Genomic DNA, 10779 nt, shown 5'->3' on the forward strand with positions numbered 1-10779 from the left:
TTCTACAGTGGAGGCAGATGGACCGTTCTCTGAATAATTCTTCTTTTACACCTATACTCAAGATGTGCGATGAGAATACGACAGAAACGTGCTCATCGTGCGATGAGTCATTGATCGAGAAAACAGGTACGCTCAACTAATCCACGTCGAGATATCCACGCGCCTTCATCTGAACATCCACTAAAGTAGTTGCGACTCTGATGGACGTGAAACCCCGAGAGAAGAAACGTCTATCCTCCGTTGAGGCTTCTACAGATTTTCTTCAAGGAAATTACGTGGTTTACGGGTTATTTCCGTGTCTTGAGAGATTGTTAAGTGCCATTGTTTGACGAACATTCAAGCACTTCACTTTATCAGGGCGAAAAGCAGCCTGTAATACTGATTGTTTCTCGCCCTGATGAAATGAACTGCAATATTCACGAAACATTGGCATTTAACCCTCCGTCGGCAACTGGGGTCTTTAATGTTATCATCGATATTTTGATTGTAATATTCTGGTCAATAAATGTAAATCTGTAAAAAGTAAGTAAAATACAATTCTTCTACGATGGTAAAAATATGTTAAAGCTGGAAATATATCAAAATTTTTTCAATTTTTTATATAGCTCAGAACAATAACAAAATTTGCTCTCTTCGAAGTTAATAACCTTACTGTTAACGAACAGTTAAAATTCCATGTTGCCAGTAGAGGATTGAATGTCAACGTGAACACATTGCAGTTTACTTCATTAGAGTAAAAAGTAATCTGGCTGCTTCTCGATCTGATGAAGTGAACTGTAATGTAACGAAACGTTAGTATTTAACAATGTATCAAGAACCCACAAACCATGTAATTTCTTTGAATCCCTGTGAAAATCTCGTGATATCTTCATGGTTTCTTATTTGAGGGGAAGAAAGGGGAGCTTTCTACGTCCATCAGAATCGCGTCTGCTCTTCTGGGTTTAGACGAACGCGCGCGATAAACATTAGCACAATTTTCACACACCGCACACCTGACGAATGCAGAGAAACTGCGGATTGTCAACTGCAACGAAATCTCAGCGGGAGACAAGACGAAGGACGAGTTGACATCCGATTACTCGACCATGGAAGCGACCGTCCCGAACAACGACGGTTCGTCGTCGAAGGTGACGTCCGACAGTTCGATCGATCAGTTTCCGCCGCGAGGGACGAGACAAAGCGACCGTCCGGACCGAGAGGACGCGATCGTCGATTCTGCAGTGGAGGCTGGTAATCCCGGGAATGCGGAATCGACTCGCTTGGCAGATCACCCGGCGACGTCGTTCGATCACCCGATCAGCTCCATTGAAGGCGGCGAGAAAACGGACACGTTTGACGATCTGTACCAACGAAATGCCGAGTTGGTTCAATGTTATATAGAGGAAATGATGGCCAAGCAGCAGAGTGGCGGTTGCTTTGGGAATCATTGGTCGAGAAGGTTCATGAACATGTCGACGCTGTGTCGATCGCCTCAACGATTGAAAAAATCTAAAGAAAAGGAGCATCGCTGCGGTATAAAAACGAGTTCGCCAGTGCAAGGGAAAAATCTCGTTCCAGAATGGAAAAATCCCATTCTTAAGCTGCGAACTTCGACGGATACTTCAAGAAAACAGGTCCAAATACTCGAAAGACACAGACCAGGTAAACGCGTTTCACCTTGAAATGGTCGATCGATGATCGTAGCGTGCCGCGTAACAATAATAACGATTTCAACCTTGAGTGCCGTACGTTTTTGCATCGGCTCGGCCGACGTTGCGAGATATTGTCCGCGGTGGTGCCTCGTTGTCGCCCACCTGTTACCTATTCTCTCGTAAATCGTTATCGATCCATGTGAATTGAAATATCTAATTTGTACTTATACGTTGTTTTAACATGTGCCTGACATAGATAAGGCAAGATATTTTTTAAATAACAGCCAAAAGAAAGAGAGAGAGAGAGAGAGAAAAGATGAGGCGAAATAGTAATTTATAGTCGACGTTAGTAATCGGTTATATCAGCGTTTTTCAACCTTTTTCAATTCCGGCACATTAAATAACAAACCAAATTTATCAAAGTATATCAATTATTCAATTTATCAATGTACGTCAAAGTACACTGAAAAAAATGCATGTAATGTTACATGGAAATTACATGTTTATGACTGGAAAATTACCTAAATATGATTGGAAATTTACAATTTCCAGTAAATTTCCAAGCATATTTATGTAATTTAGATAATTTTCCAGTCATATACATGTAATTTCCATGTAAAATTACATGCATTTTTTTCAGTATACATCAAGGTATACACGCTTCAACGCTCAACATAAATCTTTCATCAGATACTATCAATATTAAAAAAATAAAAAGTAAAATTGTAAGTTTTTATTTTTAATTTTGTTGCTTTAAAAGTGATTTTATTACAATAACGATATCGCTTTGATTAAAATAAAAGTAAATGCAATATAATTTAGTAAGTAAAATAATTTTCACAATTTTTAAAATATTTTTTACCTCGCATCTCATTCACTTTTTTACTTATTTCTAAATTTTTTCCCTTCTCTTTGTCTTCTTTAAAATTTTCATATCGCACTTGAAGAGCCTTTGCGGTACTCCGGTTGAAAAATTCTAGATTACACCAAAGACGTTACTTGAAGTATTTTGCGATTAAAGCTTTCTTGAGAAGTATTATAATTGCTTTTGAACTCGTTACATGCCGCAAGGTAGTTCACGATAAACGGAAAAGAATTCGATTTTTTTCACTGTCTATTGTTTTCTCAGCTGCTACTTCGTCTACCCCAGCACTTAAGTAAAGATAAATCGCGCACTGTGTATGCGCGATAGGCGCGATTAATGATTTTACGTTGCGTAATCGTCTTGAACGTCGTAAACGAGTGGTAAACGCTGGCGTTACGCAAACATCTTGCGTAATTATTCGAAAATTAAATGCACATTTTTATCGCATCTCGTTCGTTAATCTCAAAACTTTCTCTCACTCATGCTTTCCCGCAACGTCGTAAAAACGCGATGTGCAAAGTAAAGCAAATGGAGCATGCACTAGAGTGTATTTCACACCATTACGTAGCGAGAAAATGAAAATGCGCGATTCTGGTCTGCTGCATAATTCTTGGTGAACGCCAACCGCGCGATTTAAAAGTGAGCACGAGAAGACTCGAAGTCGTAAATCACGGGCACCCGCGTGGATATGAAACATAAAGGAAAAACAAGATTATGTGTCTTAGCTGTACATACTCATTAATTCTTGAGGTAGGGAGTGTAGCGCTTCGTTTCGAACATAAAGTCGTTTGATCAATATTTAGGCACGATCGTCATGTGTACGTGCCGATTTATTCTATGAATCGCTTTGTAGCGCCGCTCATATCTCGTAAAAAAAAACATTTAATTGTCACTTGGGATTACAGCGAGCGGCTCGACTGTAATTAATGCTATTGCCGTGCAAGATCGGGAGATAATCTGTTACTCTTATGCAAAGGTTTACTCGACGAAGAAAAATTTACAAAATTACTTCAAAACATTTTTCAAGCGGTTACTGAAACTCTGTATATTTAATAATTTTTTTGAAAAAAAAGTTGTATATATAGTTCCAGAATATTTTATATATTTACATATTTTTATGTACACTTTTTGCACCGTAAATCATTCGTTTTGTCCACAGATGTCCCGTTTCCACCGTCGCACAAAATGACAGTGGCAGAAGTCTTCGACGAACGAACAGGATCCCCGCGGCCGGAGGTTCTCAAGCAACACTTTATCCTCGAAGGTAGGATCGACGAGGCTGCGGCTCTTCGTATAATCAACGATGGAGCCGCCCTTCTACGCTCGGAGAAGACTATGATAGACATCGAGGCTCCGGTCACCGGTGAGTCAAAGTCCAACTTTTGTTAAATCTCAGTTTAAAGTACGCACGATTCGGTCATTCGTGTCCTACGCATTTCTTTGCTTTTACTAGTATATACAAGTATAATAGTTTTCTTTTGAAATACTTTTTCAACCCTCGTCGGCGATGTTGGACTTTAAAAGCATGACAATCAATTTTTTGATTGTAAATTCTGACAAAAGTTTTGAGTGTTTGAAAATGATCGAACCAGAAGGGAGTCTGATCTTATCAATCAGAATTCTGGTTATCTTGACTAGAATTAAATAAATTTAATTAGTAAATTCTAACGTGTCTATTTGTAATCATCAGAATTCCGATTAATGCAACCAGACTCTTTCCAATGTGGTAAAAAATCTGTAAAAAATAAGTAAAATATAATCCGACTTTTATGACAGTAAAAACTCATTGTGTGTAAGAATTTTTTACATTTTTATACATTCCGGAACAATATAAAAATTACTTGAAAACTTTGTATTGAAATTTGAAGACTTAAATTGCAAACGAAGGGTGAACTTTTACATTGTCAACGGAGGGCTAATACGCAGCCTTATAAATACTTTCTAAACATGTTAAAAGATATATACAGGGTGTTTCCAAATTAAATGGCAAAACTTCGGGAGCGTGTAGAGGAGTAAAAAACTAAGAAAAAAAGTCCTATAGACATATGCTCGTTTTTGCTCCGTTTCAGAGAAATCGAAAAAAAATGTTTACATTTCTTGCCATATCTAGCACCGACATATTTGATTACATTTTCCACTTTCTGTTATGAATTTGTCAGTCGCTCTTTGAAAGCCTTTAACAGTAGATGAATTTTGTCTTTTGCAATATGCCGCGTACGTATTCTAATAGTGAATATGCTGATATGGTTTTTGTATACGGTTTCTGCAACGGTAATGCTTTAAAGGCGGTGCGAGAATATGCACGACGATTTCCAAACAGAAGAGTGCCAAACCGAAGAGTGTTTATGTTGACATTTAATAGATTGCGAGAGACTGGATCATTTTCAATTCGACAAGAAAACAACCGATTTCAAGCAGCGTTACGAAGAGATTTGCAGGCAGGGAATCGTATTTTACAACATTTTGACAATCATCCTGAGACCAGCGTTCGGAATGCGTCGGCTGTATTGGGAGTGTCACCACAAACAATTTGGCGAACTGTAAAAGGAGATAATCGCTATCCCTACCACATTCAAAAAGTGCAAAATTTAATTACATTTTTATACATTCCGGAACAATATAAAAATTACTTGAAAACTTTGTATTGAAATTTGAAGACTTAAATTGCAAACGAAGGGTGAACTTTTACATTGTCAACGGAGGGCTAATACGCAGCCTTATAAATACTTTCTAAACATGTTAAAAGATATATATATATATAAGAATACTTAATAATTTTTATATACTTGTAAAAGTGATGAAAATTAACCCAGACACGAATGATCCAGCGTATGTAATAAAGGGCCAGAAGATCGTGTGTACTAAGAGTTAAGTTTTAGACTTCGGTCAAACTAACTGTCGGCAACTTACGATCACTGGGAAAACGATCCCATCGATTCTGGGCGATGTGTGTTCAACTGTCGAGGCCGCCTTAATTAATTGGATATAAGATATTCACGCCTTAATTGAAATCGAAAATTCGGTCCTCCTCCCATTCGATCCTCGCCGCTCCTTGATCAATTATTCTTGAATTAAGTTCGTCGCGACAGTCTCCTTTGTGGCGTGTCCGCTGATTGTTCTGAAAGCGCGGAATAGGAGAACGTAATAAATCCCACCCTCGGCTACTTCGAATCGATTCAGTTTCTACGTTCTCTTCTGCTTCTCGCCGTCATCCTTTTACGCACGTATCATTAACAGTTATTACTTTCCACGTCGCCGCAATACAAGTTTCATTAATGAGATTAAATGGATCATATATATTCGCATTACTTACTTCACATTACTTCTTTCCGAAAAATTTCATTGGTTCATTACGGAGTTGCCTTTAAAACATCGAAAAATAATGGATACTGATATTTGATCTGTGAGAAAGAGAAAGACGGAGAGAGTGAAAAGTTTCGCATAAAATAATATTTTCCACGACGTCTAATTTGTTTTTAATTGACGGGATAATTGTTCCATTGAACGTTGAAATCCCGATAACCGGAGAGCTGCGAGGTATCGGCTTAATTTAAGTCTCTGATCGTTATGAATGTCTTCGATAATAGACAGACAATTAACATAAATTGCAATTAATTACTACTTATTAATACAGAAACGGCTACCGTTTTTATTTATTTGCTTACTCGTTTACTTGAGAACACATTTCTTCTGCGGTGAAAAAATACAACCTTCGATAACATCTATCAAATCAATATGTGTCGCGTGCACGCGAGCGCTCGTGGCAGCCGCATGCTGCTGCAGCATATTTTTCGCGCATATGCTCGTCGCATCGGAATCGATGGTCAGCGAATCGGCCTTAAATTTATTTCACGTCGATCGAAGCGACCAGCGAAATCGGTCATCCCTCTTCTCCGTTCGTTTCGCATGCTTTTTCGCTCCTTCGGTGTCCGCCGCGCCATCCGTCGTCCGTGCGTCTCATGCATCCTCCCGCGGTGTAATTCATCTTCTACCCGATCCAACCCGCAACCACCCTACTTCGCTGCGTCCTGGCCGCGATGCGGATTCGCATTCGACGACCAGACGCCTGGCGCACCGCAATTTCTCTCTGTCAGATCCGTATACTCTTCTTTTTCTCCCCTTCTAACACTCGGGCGACACACGTGTACTAAAAGCAAGTCGGGAAAGCGACTTCCGGTATCGACTATTATCTACGGCAAAGCGGTGACGAGTCGGGAGAGGCAATATCTATTAGACACATTCTCAGATCGCTGCAAATTCCCTCGACAATCTCGGAATTTATGAGAATTTGGCCGAGAAATGAGGTACAGGTCGATGACGACGTTCTGCGAAATTCCGCCTGCCTCGAGCTTCGTTAGTTCGCTTGATGAACTGCCGCGTATACTGGAAAAACGGAGGAGTTTTAATCCGGAACGAGAAAAGGAAACGCGAGACGCGCTGACCTATCGGAAAATTAATTAACAGTTACCACGTGCCTCGCATGAAAAATTGATATAAATATGAAGTTATTTACCAAAAGATGTTCCTAAAATTCTTGTGTTATTCTTGAAATTATTGTGTTATTACCTTGAGAAACGGAAGCATATAATTCTTTTTTAGAATTCCATTTGACACAAATTCATTTCATGTGTCTCGCGTGAAAGATTGATATGCATATTTCTGAAATTATTTGCTATCTAACAGACTGCTCTTGAAAATTTATGTTACTATCTTAAGAAATGGAAGCGTATAATTCTTTTTTAGAATTTCGATTGACGCGAATTCCTTTTATGTGTCTTGCATGTAAGAATGATATCACACTTCTGAAATTTATTTACTACTAAAAAGATTATTCTTAAGATTATTGTATTATTAGCTTAAGAAAGGAAGCTGATAATTTTTTTTAATTTCAATTGACGCGTATCCCTTTCGCGTGTTTTGCTTTCAATTGCTCTTCGATTGCGCAATTAATGGGTGTATCTGATGATTTTTATTAAGCGCAACATTTCGCATTGATGGTGAAGAGGATCAAATTGCGATTGGATAATTGGGAGAAGGACAGGAGGCACGTTAGAGTCTTCTTCTTTTGAAGCGACCGGGTTTCTTTTCTGTCGTACGGCTTCGCGACGCGTTTCTTTGATCGACGTATAAACCCTCGATTGTTCTCAATCACCGGGCTTAAATCCTCACACGAATAAGTCGTTCATAAAACGAGGTCAATCGGATGGCAATTTACAGCCGCTTAGATCTTTCGGCAACATATTATTATATATAAAAAATATACATTTTAATTATTGAATTACGTAATTTGAATTACGGTTTTTGATTATTAATAAATTTGAATCTTTCGGAGTAATTGTATAATTTTAACTGTGATCAGAGACTGAATCAAAATTGAAGTTAATATCGTAGCTCACATAGTAACATTCTCGCACCGTTAATTAATTAACGTCCCAAATACGTTTTATGTTTAGAATTGTTTAATCGTCTGGTTAAATTTTTGCTTTCAAATTTTTCCTTATTTCGTTTATTTAGTACGTTTTCTGTAACTAGTATACATTTTTGAAACTGAAAACGAAATAGGTTTGACATTTGGCGAAGGCACACTGTTTAATTTATAGTGTCAAATTAAACCCAATGCGAGTCGCCACTGCTCCTTTTACTAAAACGATAATTAAATTCGACGCTATATAGTGTCAAATTGACACTGTATAGTGTCAAATATAACCATTATTTTAGTATAAAATAACGATTGAGTAGGAGCAGTGGCGACTCGCATTAAGTTAAATTTGACACTATATATTTAACAGTGGCAATAAAGAAAGTTCTAGTGTAGGGATAAAAAACGGAACATATATTGCACATGCCTTCTAATTTGGGATTAAAACCAAATCTCTGATCGCTTTTTGCACGAGTAATAACTAAATTAGTATAACCATTCTAGACTCGAACAATGAAAGTAACATCTTACATACTTAGGATTAAAAGATTCTCTTTTTCTTTTACATTCGTGATAACAGAAAAGTAGCAGCATGTACATGTAATAAACCGAGATTAGAGTTAACCGGCGTTGTTAAAATTTGTTGTAAAGAATTTCTTTTCAAATGGCTCGCGACCTTCATAAACGAACTTCCCGGATATTCAAATTAATGATGAGTTGCTCGAGTGTTAGCCGAATGGAATCTCCGTCGGCGATTAGTGCGTTTCTTTATACCGTGAAAGAACAGCCATTTCCACGTCCATAGAGCGAAGTGGCTCGTTTTAGCTCATGTTCGACTTCGCTCTTCTCTCTTTCTTTCGCTAACGTTATAAGCCGGTTGGAACAACGTGTTACGATAATTGCTTCGACATTGCGTTAATATTCTTTCGCCCTTTTTTTTCGCTTTTGCAAGCTTTTTTTCTTCCAGGAATGAGTTCTTTCGTTACGCGCGCTCGTAAAGCTTTACTGTCTTCGCGCTCGCGTTTGTACCTCTGTGAAATAAAAGAAGTAGCGATCGGAAAGGTTATCGTCGATCCTGAAAGTTAATGCTGATCGTTAAGGAAAGAAACGTTACCTTGCGAAGAAAAAAAAATATACAATCTAAAATAGCTTTCTTTTAACACGATTTATATTTAAACAACTTGCTCATTTTATCGAACGTAATTCCATTGATATTTAATGTTAAATATTAATAAAAATGACAATAAATACGAGTTTTTCTAATCTTTTACCATTGGAAATTTTATATAACTTATTTTGATGACTTAAAGGCCTAGTTTTTCGTTGTCTGAATAAAATTTATGATTTAAACGTAACCTCATTTAACCTATAACGATTATGTAACAATATTGTGTCTTATAGCTATGATTAATCACTATACAATTTTATTGTGGTTACTTTAAAAATTACTTACTACAAAACCATCAGTTTGGTGATTAAGTATAGCTGGGAAAATATAATTTTTACGTTATCATCAGATTAAGTTAATCAGAAAAACCGGGTTTAATGCTCGTTTTCACTAATGGTAGTTTAACTTTAATATCGGTTCAACTAACTGTTTATCTTTTTCTGATTCTAAGATTAGAAAAAGCCGAAGAGTAAATTGAATTGAGATTAAATTTAATCTACACTAGTAAAAACGGACGTAAGACGTGTAGATAAGAGAACAACAGATGGGATATTTCAGATGCTTGCACTGTGCGTTTTTACAGTAAGACCGAATTTAGTTTGCTTAAAATAATTTTCTGTTTGTTCGCTAAGCGATCCAACCAAGATTGGTCGAGTATCATTTTGCTTGAAGCTCCACGGCACTTAAATAAAGATTTAATTTCGGTATCTCAAACATTGCCGAATCATTTGATCGCTGCGCGTTTCGATCGCTGCGCGATTATAAATTTGTGCTCGATCGGAAATCTACGCTTTTAAATATAAAAAGATTAAATTTAAACCAGTTTCTTAAATTAAATAACATTATTAACTTTCTAATGTTAAAAAGTATTATTTTTAATATAAAACGTAGTTAGAAAACAACCACTAATCACTGATCAATCCGTTTCTATGACCGAATTGTTTTGTTTCAAAATAAACTAATAAACAGATTCACTTTAACATATCCATTTAGTAAATAATAAACTAAATTTTAGTTAGATTAATACGTTTTATGAATTAAATTGTTCAACTTCATTGTTTTATTTCTAATTAAATTAATGTGTATTGAATGTCGACTTATATATAGAGGAACACGGGAGAAGCGGTTTTGTTGAAGTATCTAAAAATTTATCTAGATACACAGAGATCTGAAAGTTATTTTGTTTGATCTATCAAAATAATTATGCAAAACGCTTAAATTGGTTGCTAAAATGTTAAAACTTTTTGCTATATTGTTATCAATGTAACAAGCGTTTTACATAAATTTTTGATGAGCCAACAAAATTATTTTCAGATCTGTGTCTAGTTAAATTTTTAGATACTTTAGCAAAATCATTCTTCGTGAATGATTCAAAAGAACTTTAATTTGATATCATGAATTTAACGACGTAATTCGCTTTTTTAAAATCGCGCGCTTCGATCGCAGTTATCTGTAGAAAAAAATAAAACATTCCGAGTCAAAGTTTATCGGTATCGACGTCGAGGGAATTAACTCTCGCGTAAAATTTTTCCTTTCTTTTTTCATTTTCTCGCGATCTCGACGTGGAAAATCGAGATCGGGGCACTCGAGACTTGAAAGGGAACATAGTCGTTATATCCAACGACGCGCTATCTTAATTGTCTTCCTGCCTTGTCGCAGCAAAATTGATATGGAGCCGGAAACATGATTATGCGAG

The 10779-nt window shown here is 36.8% G+C and overlaps 1 protein-coding gene across 5 annotated transcripts in view; it reads left to right on the forward strand.

The window, feature by feature from the left end:
- LOC108726308 (serine/threonine-protein phosphatase 2B catalytic subunit 2) overlaps positions 1 to 10779 on the forward strand; it is a 169057-nt gene that overhangs the window by 57428 nt on the left and 100850 nt on the right. For all 5 annotated transcript variants that reach the window (XM_018453791.1, XM_018453790.1, XM_018453793.1 and 2 more), the window contains exon 2: positions 3656 to 3859. In XM_018453791.1, the coding sequence (XP_018309293.1) occupies positions 3656 to 3859 (204 nt within the window). The remainder of the gene's footprint in view (positions 1 to 3655; positions 3860 to 10779) is intronic.

The sequence above is a fragment of the Mycetomoellerius zeteki genome, unplaced genomic scaffold (assembly GCF_001594055.1).
Source record: "Mycetomoellerius zeteki isolate Tzet28-1 unplaced genomic scaffold, Tzet1.0 scaffold41, whole genome shotgun sequence".
NCBI classification, from domain to species: domain Eukaryota; kingdom Metazoa; phylum Arthropoda; class Insecta; order Hymenoptera; family Formicidae; genus Mycetomoellerius; species Mycetomoellerius zeteki.